The 14,973-nt window shown below is 40.0% G+C and overlaps 1 protein-coding gene and 1 long non-coding RNA gene across 8 annotated transcripts in view; one reads left to right on the forward strand and one right to left on the reverse strand.

The window, feature by feature from the left end:
* The window catches only part of CHEK2 (checkpoint kinase 2), a 43,528-nt gene that overhangs the window by 16,984 nt on the left and 11,571 nt on the right, over positions 1 to 14,973 (forward strand). For all 7 annotated transcript variants that reach the window (XM_036908887.2, XM_036908884.2, XM_036908889.2 and 4 more), the window contains one exon: positions 1,145 to 1,198. In XM_036908887.2, the coding sequence (XP_036764782.1) occupies positions 1,145 to 1,198 (54 nt within the window). The remainder of the gene's footprint in view (positions 1 to 1,144; positions 1,199 to 14,973) is intronic.
* The window catches only part of LOC130680809 (uncharacterized), a 126,985-nt gene continuing 116,384 nt past the window's right edge, over positions 4,373 to 14,973 (reverse strand). The window contains exon 2 of the long non-coding RNA XR_008993853.1: positions 4,373 to 4,717. This is a non-coding gene — a long non-coding RNA (uncharacterized LOC130680809). The remainder of the gene's footprint in view (positions 4,718 to 14,973) is intronic.

A 14,973-nucleotide genomic window follows, 5' to 3' on the forward strand; every position in this document is an offset into this window, starting at 1 on the left:
GGGCTTTCAACACATGACCCCTCAGAGTAATGTAAAATGTGGCCTCTAATTACGTTTTCCTTTGTGGCCAGCTGTTTCTGGCTATTATACTTTAACATTCTTTAAAGATTTTCCCCCCCAACACAATGCCATTCTCACATGGCAAGAGGAATTTCCTTTCTGTGTTCACTTTGTTATAGATCTTTTCCCCTGTGATTCTGGGTTTGTTTCCCATTTTGGGAGGAAAAAAATACCTATGTCCTGGAGCAAAATTTTACTTCTTAATTTCTTCTTCCAAATCTTACTGGACTCCTTTAAACTTCTGTCATCAGAATACACCCTGACTTGGTAATGAGTTTAACAGCTTACAGGAAGAGTCAGGCTTTTAAAATTAAACATCTGGGTTTCTTAGCCAAAGTCCATTTTACGTATATATGTAATTCTATACCCTCTTTGCTTTGGAGGGTGTGACCTGTAAGGCTGAGTAATTCGATTCATCCTTTTGGAATTGTAACGAGAGCAACTCCAGTGCCCTGAAGCTTCCTCTCATTCGAGGCTCAGTAAATATGTCAGCCTGCAGTAAATTGGAACCTGTGTCTGCTCTGTTTGTAGAAATCTGACTTGACCTTTTCCTTATGCAGTTTGAGTACCTTCCTATCTATGGTTTTTGTTTGTTGTATCATTTTTATGAATGTAAACAATTCCCCAGCTATATAAGCAATTCCATGAGATAGAACTTACCAGGTAAGCATGAAAACAGTGGAAAACACATTTGTTTCTGGTTGTGGGAACCGGAGCAAGTGGCTGCCTCTCTCTGAGCCTCAGTTGCTCCATCTGTAAAATGGGGATAATTATAGAACCCAGTTATAGAACCTCATCACCCAGAGGCTCTGAGGCTTATGTGAGATGACCCTTTTAAATAACAGAACTTGGCATAGGGCCTGGGCATTTATTGGGTGCTCACTATTTGCCAAGCACTTTGCAGAGTGATTTTCGGTGAGTTATTTAATTCATCGACCTTTAGGTGTTCATTTCTTTGTATGAGTAGAGCTGGGTTTGGAACTCAGGCAGCTTTTATGCAATTAAGTCTAACTATAAATATTTAAAAAATATTCGCTATTATTATTATTAACAATAAATCCTAATGTTATTCTATTTATCAAAGGATCCAGTTCTCAATGTTGAAACAGAAATAGAAATTTTGAAAAAACTAAATCATGTAAGTATTGCTGTAAAATAATATCCATACTTAAATTCATTTACCTCAAAATATAGGAAAGGTGCAAAGCATTTCAGTATAATAAAGCTAGTATTAACCTGGGTTCCTTAAGTGTGTGTGTGTGTACATGCATGTATACATGTGAAGTTTTTATTCTTTTATATAAGGAAGAACTTTACCCTGAAATTTTAAGAGGTATACTGTATAAAGATTTTATGATTAAGTAATGATGTGATATTTCCACTGAATTAGTTCCTCACCAAAAGACATAGTAAATCTCTTAAATATTACATTTCACAGGGACTTGGTCAACTGATTATGTTTAGGAAGACAATGCTAATCTGGTAAATTTTATTCAATTATGTCTGGTTTTAATACCTTTAAATACCTTTTGATGGTGCTGATTTCCATTTTTTTCAGTTGGAGTAAATGAGATAAATCTGAAGGTATTCAATAAGTATGACAATATCTTGTCCTTATATGTGATTAAATGGTGTCAGTAGCCTCTTTGAGTGTAAATAGTTCCTATCCGTTTTGTGTACTGATGGCCTTCCCTCAGTGGAAAGTATATCTAACTTTTAAGAAGTGAGAAGTTAAATTGTGGGACTGATCCCATCTTCCTTTGATTGTTCTTTCCATTTATTCACCAATTCATGAGCCCCCATGAAGTCATGAGCTAGGTAGGCAGTAGAGTTAAACTTGAAATAAGACCTCCAGTCTGTCTAGCTAAGGATTATCTTACTCTGGTTCTTAACCAAGCAACAAAAGGATTTCTTCTCCCTTCTCTCACCTCCTTAAATCCCCCCAACAACAGATAAAAACTAAGAACAAAATCATGTCCGTTGGCAGAATAGTTCAACAGGTTCCTTTTGAATTCAGTGGGTGGATCTGAAAACCCGTGAGAATCCCAGTGACCGACCTTCCCGCTCGGCTTTCTTCTGATCCCCTTGCAACCTCTTCCTCTTCCCTGCATTCGCCTCCTCCTTCCAAGGGATCTGGAATCTCTCATTAAAGAGAGGAGCCCTTTAATTTTCTGGGGAGGGGTTGCTTCAAATATATCCCTAAAATAAACACACAGAATTCCCAGAAAACTTTTTCTAATGAAAGAGGATTCCCAAACATAACATGTATACAAATCCAATCTCCTTGCAGGTGAGAGGAATTTAGAATCTTAAAAAAGGCCCCTAGAAATATTTCTTGGTAGTTTACAGAGGCACATGGAACCCTGTGGAAATTAAATATGGGCTCATGAATGCATTTTGGAGATAATGAGTGGGGCCTTGGAGCCCAAAGCCTGGCCTTTGGATTCAGACACAGATTCAGTGAGTTGTCAAACACTTAAATCATGCCAGCTCATCTAAGGCCTGTAGTTGTGAGCACAGATGGACTTGGCCATCCCCTCCCTCATGGCTTCAGTCTAGAGGGGAGATAGACCTGAGTTCCCATTCCCACCTCTGGCTCTGAGAATGTCATTTCACCTTTTTTTTTTTTTTTTTTAGATAATTATTTTTTATTGAAGGGTAGTTGACGCACAGTATTACATTACATTAGTTTCAAGTGTACAACACAGTGATAAAACATTTATATACATAATTCTAGGTTCCAGCTATCACCCTACCAAGCTGTTACAATATCTTGACTATATTCCTTATGCTATACATTACATCCCGGTTACTTATTTATTTTACCATTGGAAGTCTGTCCTTTTTTTTTTTTTGTGAGGGCATCTCTCATGTTTATTGATCAAATGGTTGTTAACAACAATAAAATTCTGTATAGGGGAGTCAATGCTCAATGCACAATCATTATTCCACCCCAAGCCTAATTTTTGTCAGTCTCCAATCTTCTGAGGCACAACAAACAAGTTCTTACATGGAGAACAAATTCTTACATAATGAGTAAGTTACATAGTGAACAGTACAAGGGCAGTCATCACGGAAACTTTTGGTTTTGCTCATGCATTATGAACTATAAACAGTCAGTTCAAATATGAATACTCATTTGATTTTTATACTTGATTTATATGTGGATGCCACATTTCTCTCTTTATTATTATTATTTTTAATAAAATGCTGAAGTGGTAGGTAGATACAAGATAAAGGTAGAAAACATAGTTTAGTGTTGTAAGAGAGCAAATATAGATGATCAGGTGTGTGCCTGTAGACTATGTGTTAATCCAAGCTAGACAAGGGCAATAAAACATCCATGTATGCAGAAGATTTCTCTCAGAACGGGGGGGTGAGGTTCTAAGCCTCACCTCTGTTGATCCCCAAGTTCTCACCTGATGACACCCCTGCGACTGTGCCTGTCTTAGGTTGTTCCTCCCTTGAGGAATCTTACCCGTCTCTGGCTAACCAGTCATCTTCCGGGGCCATACAGGGAAATGTAAAGTTGGTAAGTGAGAGAGAAGCCTTATTGTTTGAAATGGTTAGCTTTTTATTTCTTTGCATATTTTTGCCCTGTAGCTTCTATGCCCAGCATTTGTCTTGAGGTATCTTTACCACTTGGAAGAATTATGATACTCGGTAAATTTGATATGAGGCACGAATTCTATTTAAGGGTTGTAATTAGGAAGGAAGAAGAAAAGCTATAGAAGTAGCAGGCGCCAGAAAACCTGGGAAGATTGATTATTTCTTTGACATATCTTCTTGTAGAGTAACTTCAGCATGTATAGGTTTTAAGCTACTACTTAAATTGCGCACACACATTAACATAATAGGAGTATAGTTACATAACCAAAGCATATCTGTAATTACCAGCCATCTCCAGTGAAACCAAGAAAACCAGTTAGGCACCTTAGGCATTTGTGAAAACTTATCTATGATATGGTGGATATTGTCCAACTGAACTTGAACAGTCTGAGAGAAATCAGACAAATTAAAACAACCCATTCCTGGGGAATGTTCACATCCCTTATGTTCTTTTAACAGTAAACAGTCTGTAGTTGTAAGATTTTGGAGCGCTACAATTTGCACTTCTCCTAATTCTTGGTTGAGTTCCAACAGTATAGATCCAGTCAAATTTGTTTTTTCACTGTATGCACAGGCCAGCTTAGATATCTCCTTCATTCCCATGGCAAGTCCAGGAGCTGGTGGGATGAGTGCATCTACAGCTGTAGCAGTGCGTGGATCTTTGTTGGGATTTCTTTTTTTTTTTTTTTTTTTAAAAGAAGAGTTTATTTATTTATTTTTTTGAGAGGGCATCTCTCATATTTATTGATCAAATGGCTGTTAACAACAATAAAATTCTGTATAGGGAACTCAATGCTCAATGCACAATCATTAATCCACCCCAAGTCTAATTCTCGTCAGTCTCCAATCTTCTGAAGCATAACGAACAAGTTCTTACATGGTGAACAAATTCTTACATAGTGAATAAGTTCTTACATGGTGAACAGTACAAGGGCAGTCATCACAGAAACTTTCGGTTTTGATCACGCATTATAAACTATAAACAATCAGGTCAAATATGAATATTCGTTTGATTTTTATACTTGATTTATATGTGAATCCCACATTTCTCCCTTATTATTATTATTATTATTATTATTATTATTATTATTTTTTTTTTTTTAATAATTATTTTTTATTGAAGGGTAGTTGACACACAGTATTACATTACATGAGTTTCAAGTGTACAACACAGTGGTAGAACATTTATATACATAATTCTAGGTTCCAGCTATCACCCTACCAGGCTGTTACAATATCTTGACTATATTCCTTATGCTATACATTACATCCCGGTTACTAATTTATTTTACCATTGGAAGTCTGTCCTTTTTTTTTTTTTTTTTGTGAGAGCATCTCTCATATTTATTGATCAAATGGTTGTTAACGACAATAAAATTCTGTATAGGGGAGTCAATGCTCAATGCACAATCATTATTCCACCCCAAGCCTAATTTTTGTCAGTCTCCAATCTTCTGAGGCATAACAAACAAGTTTTTACATGTAGAACAAATTCTTACATAATGAATAAGTTACATAGTGAACAGTACAAGGGCAGTCATCACAGAAACTTTCGGTTTTGCTCATGCATTATGAACTCTAAACAGTCAGTTCAAATATGAATACTGATTTGGTTTTTATACTTGATTTATATGTGGATACCACATTTCTCTCTTTATTATTATTATTTTTAATAAAATGCTGAAGTGGTAGGTAGATACAAGATAAAGGTAGAAAACATAGTTTAGTGTTGTAAGAGAGCACATGTAGATGATCAGGTGTGTGCCTGTAGACTATGTGTTAATCCAAGCTAGACCAGGGCAATAAAACATCCACGTATGCAGAAGATTTCTCTCAGAACGGGGGGGTGAGGTTCTAAGCCTCACCTCTGTTGATCCCCAATTTCTCACCTGATGGCCCTCCTGCGACTGTGCCTGTCTTAGGTTGTTCCTCCCTTGAGGAATCTTACCCGTCTCTGGCTAACCAGTCATCTTCCGGGGCCATACAGGGAAATGTGAAGTTGGTAAGTGAGAGGGAAGCCTTATTGTTTGAAAAAGTTAGCTTTTTACTTCTTTGCATATTTATGCCCTGTGGCTTCTATGCCCAGCATTTGTCTTGAGGTATCTTTACCACTTGGAAGAATTATGATACTCGGTAAATTTGATATGAGGCACGAATTCTATTTAAGGGTTGTAATTAGGAAGGAAGAAGAAAAGCTATAGAAGTAGCAGGCGCCAGAAAACCTGGGAAGATTGATTATTTCTTTGACATATCTTCTTGTAGAGTAACTTCAGCATGTATAGGTTTTAAGCTACTACTTAAATTGCACACACACATTAACATAATAGGAGTATAGTTACATAACCAAAGCATATCTGTAATTACCAGCCATCTGCAGTGAAACCAAGAAAACCAGCTAGGCACCTTAGGCATTTGTGAAAACTTATCTATGATATGGTGGATATTGTCCAACTGAACTTGAACAGTCTGAGAGAAATCAGACAAATTAAAACAACCCATTCCTGGGGAATGTTCACATCCCTTATGTTCTTTTAACAGTAAACAGTCTGTAGTTGTAAGATTTTGGAACGCTACAATTTGCACTTCTCCTAATTCTTGGTTGAGTTCCAACAGTATAGATCCAGTCAAATTTGTTGTTTTACTGCATGCACAGGCCAGCTTAGATATCTCCTTCCTCATTCCCATGGCAAGTCCAGGAACCGGTGGGATGAGTGCATCTACAGCTGTAGCAGTGCGTTGATCTTTCTTGGGATTTCTTGATGACCATCTTCTGGCATGAGTCTTCCAGAGAGTGCAGATGTTGGAAGTTCTCTTTCATATTGTATCTTAGTTCATTTTCAGGGTAGCCCAATTAGGCTTTGATTTCTGTATAAACGCAAACAGACCCTTTGCCTACACTTGTATATGCCCTTTATACCCTTGTGTAGAACTCATTGGAGGTTACCACACAGGAACAGTCCTTTTTTTTTTTGTTTGTTTGTTTTGTTTTGTTCTTGGTATCACTAATCTACACTTACATGACGAATATTATGTTTACTAGGCTCTCCCCTATATCAGGTCTCCCCTATAAACCCCTTTACAGTCACTGTCCATCAGCATAGCAAAATGTTGTAGAATCCCTACTTGCCTTCTCTGTGTTGTACAGCCCTCCCTTTTCTCCTACCCCCCCATGCATGCTAATCTTAATACCCCCCTACTTCTACCCCCTCTTCTCCCTCCCTACCCACCCATCCTCCCCAGTCCCTTTCCCTTTGGTACCTGTTAGTCCATTCTTGAGTTCTGTGATTCTGGTGCTGTTTTGTTCCTTCAGTTTTTCCTTTGTTCTTATATTCCACAGATAAGTGAAATCATTTGGTATTTCTCTTTCTCCACTTGGCTTGTTTCACTGAGCATAATACCCTCCAGCTCCATCCATGTTGCTGCAAATGGTTGGATTTGCCCTTTTCTTATGGCTGAGTAGTATTCCATTGTGTATATGTACCACATCTTCTTTATCCATTCATCTATCGATGGACATTTAGGTTGCTTCCAATTCTTGGCTATTGTAAATAGTGCTGCGATAAACATAGGGGTGCACTGATCTTTCTCATACTTGATTGCTGCATTCTTAGGGTAAATTCCTAGGAGTGCAATTCCTGGGTCAAATGGTAAGTCTGTTTTGAGCATTTTGATGTACCTCCATACTGCTTTCCACAATGGTTGAACTAACTTACATTCCCACCAGCAGTGTAGGAGGGTTCCCCTTTCTCCACAGCCTCGCCAACATTTGTTGTTGTTTGTCTTTTGGATGGCAGCCATCCTTACTGGTGTGAGGTGATACCTCATTGTAGTTTTAATTTGCATTTCTCTGATAATTAGCGATGTGGAGCATCTTTTCATGTGTCTGTTGGCCATCTGTATTTCTTTTTTGGAGAACTGTCTGTTCAGTTCCTCTGCCCATTTTTTAATTGGGTTATTTGTTTTTTGTTTGTTGAGGCGTGTGAGCTTCTTATATATTCTGGACGTCAAGCCTTTATCGGATGTGCCATTTTCAAATATATTCTCCCATACTGTAGGGATCCTTCTTGTTCTATTGATGGTGTCTTTTGCTGTACAGAAGCTTTTCAGCTTAATATAGTCCCACTTGTTCATTTTTGCTGTTGTTTTCCTTGCCCGGGGAGATATGTTCAAGAAGAGGTCACTCATGTTTATGTCTAAGAGGTTTTTGCCTATGTTCTCTTCCAAGAGTTTAATGGTTTCATGACTTACATTCAGGTCTTTGATCCATTTTGAGTTTACTTTTGTATATGGGGTTAGACAATGGTCCAGTTTCATTCTCCTACATGTAGCTGTCCAGTTTTGCCAGCACCACCTGTTGAAGAGACTGTCATTTCGCCATTGTATGTCCATGGCTCCTTTATCAAATATTAATTGACCATATATGTCTGGGTTAATGTCTGGATTCTCTAGTCTGTTCCATTGGTCTGTGGCTCTGCTCTTGTGCCAGTACCAAATTGTCTTGATTACTATGGCTTTATAGTAGAGCTTGAAGTTGGGGAGTGAGATGCCCCCTACTTTATTCTTCTTTCTCAGGATTGCTTTGGCTATTCGAGGTCTTTGGTGTTTCCATATGAATTTTTGAATTATTTGTTCCAGTTCATTGAAGAATGTTGCTGGTAGTTTCATAGGGATTGCATCAAATCTGTATATTGCTTTGGGCAGGATGGCCATTTTGATGATATTAATTCTTCCTAGCCACGAGCAAGGGATGAGTTTCCACCTGTTAGTGTCCCCTTTAATTTCTCTTAAGAGTGACTTGTAGTTTTCAGAGTATAAGTCTTTCACTTCTTTGGTTAGGTTTATTCCTAGGTATTTTATTTTTTTTGATGCAATTGTGAATGGAGTTGTTTTCCTGATTTCTCTTTCTGTTGGTTCATTGTTAGTATATAGGAAAGCCACAGATTTCTGTGTGTTGATTTTGTATCCTGCAACTTTGCTGTATTCCGATATCAGTTCTAGTAGTTTTGGGGTGGAGTCTTTAGGGTTTTTTATGTACAGTATCATGTCATCTGCAAATAGTGACAGTTTAACTTCTTCTTTACCAATCTGGATTCCTTGTATTTCTTTGTTTTGTCTGATTGCCGTGGCTAGGACCTCCAGTACTAAGTTGAATAACAGTGGAGAGAGTGGGCATCCCTGTCTAGTTCCCGATCTCAGAGGAAATGCTTTCAGCTTCTCACTGTTCAATATAATGTTGGCTGTGGGTTTATCATAGATGGCCTTTATTATGTTGAGGTACTTGCCCTCTATTCCCATTTTGCTGAGGGTTTTTATCATGAATGGATGTTGAACTTTGTCAAATGCTTTTTCAGCATCTATGGAGATGATCATGTGGTTTTTGTCTTTCTTTTTGTTGATGTGGTGGATGATGTTGATGGACTTTCGAATGTTGTACCATCCTTGCATCCCTGGGATGAATCCCACTTGGTCATGGTGTATGATCCTTTTGATGTATTTTTGAATTCGGTTTGCTAATATTTTGTTGAGTATTTTTGCATCTACGTTCATCAGGGATATTGGTCTGTAGTTTTCTTTTTTGGTGGGGTCTTTGCCTGGTTTTGGTATTAGGGTGATGTTAGCTTCGTAGAATGAGTTTGGGAGTATCCCCTCCTCCTCTATTTTTTGGAAAACTTTAAGGAGAGTGGGTATTATGTCTTCCCTGTATGTCTGATAAAAGTCCGAGGTAAATCCATCTGGCCCGGGGGTTTTGTTCTTTGATAGTTTTTTGATTACTGCTTCAATTTCATTGCTGGTAATTGGTGTGTTTAGATTTTCTGTTTCTTCCTTGGTCAGTCTTGGAAGGTTGTATTTTTCTAGGAAGTTGTCCATTTCTCCTAGGTTTCCCAGCTTGTTAGCATATAGGTTTTCATAGTATTCTCTAATAATTCTTTGTATTTCTGTGGGGTCCGTCGTAATTTTTCCTTTCTCGTTTCTGATACTGTTGATTTGTGTTGACTCTCTTTTCTTCTTAATAAGTCTGGCTAGAGGCTTATCTATTTTGTTTATTTTCTCGAAGAACCAGCTCTTGGTTTCATTGATTTTTGCTATTGTTTTATTCTTCTCAATTTTATTTATTTCTTCTCTGATCTTTATTATGTCCCTCCTTCTGCTGACCTTAGGCCTCATCTGTTCTTCTTTTTCCAATTTCGATAATTGTGACATTAGACCATTCACTTGGGATTGCTCTTCCTTTTTTAAATATGCTTGGATTGCTATATACTTTCCTCTTAAGACTGCTTTTGCTGTGTCCCACAGAAGTTGGGGCTTAGTGTTGTTGTTGTCATTTGTTTCCATATATTGCTGGATCTCCATTTTGATTTGGTCATTGATCCATTAATTATTTAGGAGCGTGTTGTTAAGCCTCCATGTGTTTGTGAGCCTCTTTGCTTTCTTTGTACAGTTTATTTCTAGTTTTATGCCTTTGTGGTCTGAAAAGTTGGTTGGTAGGATTTCAATCTTTTGGAATTTTCTGAGGCTCTTTTTGTGGCCTAGTATGTGGTCTATTCTGGAGAATGTTCCATGTGCACTTGAGAAGAATGTATATCCTGTTGCTTTTGGATGTAGAGTTCTATAGATGTCTATTAGGTCCATCTGCTCTACTGTGTTGTTCAGTGCTTCTGTGTCCTTACTTATTTTCTGCCCAGTGCATCTATCCTTTGGGATGAGTGGTGTGTTGAAGTCTCCTAGAATGAATGCATTGCAGTCTATATCCCCCTTTAGTTCTGTTAGTATTTGTTTCACATATGCTGGTGCTCCTGTGTTGGGTGCATATATATTTAGAATGGTTATATCCTCTTGTTTGACTGAGCCCTTTATCATTATGTAGTGTCCTTCTCTATCTCTTATTACTTTCTTTGTTTTGAAGTCTATTTTGTCTGATATTAGTACTGCAACCCCTGCTTTCTTCTCACTGTTGTTTGCTTGAAATATGTTTTTCCATCCCTTGACTTTTAGTCTGTACATGTCTTTGGGTTTGAGGTGAGTTTCTTGTAAGCAGCATGTAGATGGGTCTTGCTTTTTTATCCATTCTGTTACTCTGTGTCTTTTGATTGGTGCATTCAATCCATTAACATTTAGGGTGACTATTGAAAGATATGTACTTATTGCCATTGCAGGTTTTAAATTCGTGGTTACCAAAGGTTCAAGGTTAGCCTCTTTAGTATCTTACTGCCTAACTTAGCTTGCTTATTGAGCTGTTATGTACACTGTCTGGAGATTCTTTTCTTCTCTCCCTTCTTGTTCCTCCTCCTCGATTCTTCATATGTTGGGTTCATTTCCCTTTTAAGAGCCTCTGTTTCCTCATCCGTGCAATGGAGACAATAGGGATGCGCCTCTCCAAGATCAGTGTGGGGGTTAAATGAGACGTGCCGGTAAAGCTTTCAGCATGGAGAACACCCTTGGGTGTGATCTCCCATACCCTAAACTTTCCCCTGTATGACCTAAGTGGAGGGGCTTGGTCAGAAGCTCCTGGTTCCTGAGGGACACTTTCAGCTGTGACAACTCCAGCCAGTGACCCTGGAGGTAGTGGTGATGAGAGGTGGCAGCTCCTGCTGGCCGTTACTGTTGGGGACCTCTTCATGCCTTGTCACCTCCCGCCCCCGGCCATTCCCAGGTGGGCACTGGCACTGCCTGACGCAGCCAAGCAGAACCAAGCAGCTCTCTCCCCTCCAACCCCATGTGCTTTCCCATGTGCATCCTCTTCTGCTGCTGCTTTTTATTTGATCACGACATCCCACGTGTATAATCTAGACAGTCAAATAGTGCTAAAAGGTTGCTTACACAAAGAGTAGCTTGGCATCCCTTCTAATCCCCCTCTCCACAAACATTTCAAAACTCTTGAGTTTATTTTATTTTTTTTAAGAATTTCCTCCATATTTTTACATTAATACACATAAACTGCTGTCTCTTGGTTTATCGATTTAAGAGAGCCTTCCTTCTATGGTATATGAGACTTTAGTTCTTATTTTGTTTCTGTTCCTCTTAAGATAATCACAACAACGCATATTCTGTGTTTTCATTATGGCGACAGTAACAAATGGTCCTGCAGAGGGAAGGATCCTGTAAGCCTAGGCAGGGAGTGCTGGAGACGGTGCGCTCTCAGCCTGACCCAGTGGCTGTGTATTCTCTGAGCAGAATGTGGCTGGCAGAGGCCACCCTCAGTGGTCGGGGTATCTATCATTATGTCATTGGTATTAATCTGGGCAGCAGATGCTTGTGTCCTGTGTGCCAGCTTGCTCTGCTGAGTGCTGGTCCTGGAAGGATAAATCAGACTTGAGTCAGCCCGTATGGTGCCTGGTAAGGAGACCCATGGTGGGTGTTAGTTGCCTTTTTTCTGCCCTCCTAGGGCTCATAGCCTGACGGGGAGACAGGTGAGAGCCACTGCAGGCGAGTGTGGATGCCTCCCACGAGGGGCACTGGAGCTAGGACCTGGTGCTTGAGGCCAGGCCTGCCCAGGGGGCTGAATCACCAGGTGGGAGGGTAGCATGAGCAAGCATGTGACGCTGGGCAGGAGCACGGGGAGTCTGGGCCGGCGGGGAGTTCTGTGGTCTCACCAGGAGGATGCGTGGGACCAGGAGCAGGGCAGGAGGCTAGGTCTAAAGGGTTTGCGAAGCCCCGCTGAGAACCGGATTGAAGCCGTTAGGCAGCACAGAGCCAAAGGTGTTCTTTCTTCTTGTCTTTCTTTCTGCCTTGCCTCTCCTTCCTTCCTTCTCAATCTCTACCCTTCTTCCCTTTAAATATTTTTAAGTCATACAGCATTTGACACATATAAGACCATAAATGTAAACGATGAAGCAAACCAATAAAATCAACACTTCTGAACTTGCCATCCAACTCAAGAATGAAAACTTGGCCTTACAATTGAAGCTGCTCATACTCTCTCAAGTCTTTCGTTTCTTGCCTTTTCCACTTGCGTGATGTTTCCAAGACCCGAGCTGAAGGAGGCAGTGGGCGTCCACTGCTACATAACAGGTCATCCAGGGAAGGTATCACTTGGAGGCTTTTAATCAGCGATGGATATGATGATATTTGCTTTGTAGGAAGATCATTCTGGGGAGTTTTGCTGCTCTTTTTAATCTCAAATCTCAAATCTTTCAGCCCTCTTCCCTTTGATTTTGCTAGAACCACAATCCTCCCCTCTGCTTGGCGGGGAGGGGGTGTCCCTCGTAGATGCTCACCACATCTTTTCCTTGCCTCAACCAGCGCGGTTTATCATCTATCCTTTGTACTGTAAAAACAATACGTGTGCTTTCCAAGTATAAAATCATAATATGAAATAAGCATTTAAAAAAAATTTTTTAATTTTGATACCATTAATGTACAATTACTTGAACAAATTATGGTTAGTAGACTCCCTCCATTATCAAGTCCCCCTGACATACCCCATTACAGTCACTGTTCATCAGCGTAGTAAGATGCTAGAGAATCACTACTTGTCTTCTCTGCATATACTGCCTTTCCTGTGCACCCCGCCCCTACATGATGTGTGCTAATAGTAATGCCCCATTTTCCCTCCCTTTCCACCCATCCTCCGCAGTCCCTTTCCCTTTGGTAACTGTTAGTCCATTCTTGGGTTCTGTGATTCTGCTGCTGTTTTGTTCCTTCAGTTTTCCTTTTTTCTTATACTCCACATATGAGTGAAATCGTTTGGTACTTGTCTTTCCCCGCCTGGCTTATTTCACTGAGCATAATACCCTCTAGCTCCATCCATGTTGTTGCAAATGGTAGGATTTCTTTTCTTCTTATGGTTGAATAATATACCATTGTGTATATGAACCGCCTCTTCTTTATCCATTCATCTACTGATGGACACTTAGGTTGCTTCCATTTCTTGGCTATTGTAAATAGTGCTGCGATAAACATAGGGGTGCATTTGTCTTTTTCAAACTGGGCTGCTGCATTCTTAGGGTAAATTCCTAGGAGTGGAATCCCTGGGTTAAATGATATTTCTAGTTTTAGTTTTTTGAGGAAACTCCATACTGCTTTCCACAATGGTTGAACTAATTTACATTCCCACCAGCAGTGTAGGAGGGTTCCCCTTTCTCCACATCCTCGCCAGCATTTGTTGTTGTTTGTCTTTTGGATGGTGGCGATCCTTACTGGTGTGAGGTGATATCTCATTGTGGTTTTAATTTGCATTTCTCTGATGATTAGTGATGTGGAGCATCTTTTCATGTGCCTGTTGGCCATCTGAATGTCTTCTTTGGAGAAGTGTCTGTTCAGCTCTTCTGCCCATTTCTTAATTGGATTATTTGCTTTTTGTTTGTTGAGGTGCGTGAGCTCTTTATATAATTTGGATGGCAAACCCTTATTAGATATGTCATTTATGAATATATTCTCCCATACTGTAGGATGTCTTTTTATTCTACTGATGGTGTCCTTTGCTGTACAGAAGCTTTTTAGTTTGATATAGTCCCACTTATTCATTTTTGCTTTTGTTTCCCTTACCTGTGGATATGTTCATGAAGAAGTTGTTCATGTTTATGTCCAACAGATTTTTGCCTATATTTTTTTCTAAGGGTTTTATGGTTTCATGACTTGCATTCAGGTCTTTGATCCATTTTGTGTTTACTTTTGTGTATGGGGTTAGACAGTGATCCAGTTTCATTCTCTTGCATGTAGCTGTCCAGTTTTGCCAACACCAGCTGTTGAAGAGGCTGTCATTTCCCCATTGTATATCCATGGCTCCTTTATAGTATATTAATTGACTATATATGCTTGAGTTTATATCTGGACTCTATTCTGTTCCACTGGTCTATGAAATAAGCATTTTAATCTGTAAAATACTATTTTCCCTTGTTCTCCAGTGTATGCACCCTGCATTGATCAGAGGTCAGAGACTCTCTGCCATAGGTGTGTGTGTGTGTGTCTCTCCCCCTCACCCCACAGATATGCCTCAGAGGTCTTACAAAACTGGAATTTCTATCTTCCCTTGAGAAATGGGAGGCTATTGTCACATGGGGCCTCCATGGGGTTCCAGGTGCATGGAGCTGACCAGTCCTGCTGTCCGGCAGCATGGCTGTGCTCCCCACCTGGCTGGCTTCGGTTTGTACTACTTGTGCGGTTCCTGCAGACTCCTTAGCTGTCTCAGACTACCTGTGCTCTAGGGCAGGGAGGAGGAGGGCTGGGACGAGATGCGCCTGCCTCCCTTGGTGCCATGCTTGTGTGTGAAGCAGGAACTGTCCCTTGCCAGCTCGGTGGGGTGGAGAGTTGCTGGCGCCCTCTCACGGAGAAGCCAGCCAAGGTCTGCTGTGCCTTCCCCACTGC

Source organism: Manis pentadactyla, chromosome 14 (assembly GCF_030020395.1).
Source record: "Manis pentadactyla isolate mManPen7 chromosome 14, mManPen7.hap1, whole genome shotgun sequence".
Taxonomy (NCBI): Eukaryota; Metazoa; Chordata; class Mammalia; order Pholidota; family Manidae; genus Manis; species Manis pentadactyla.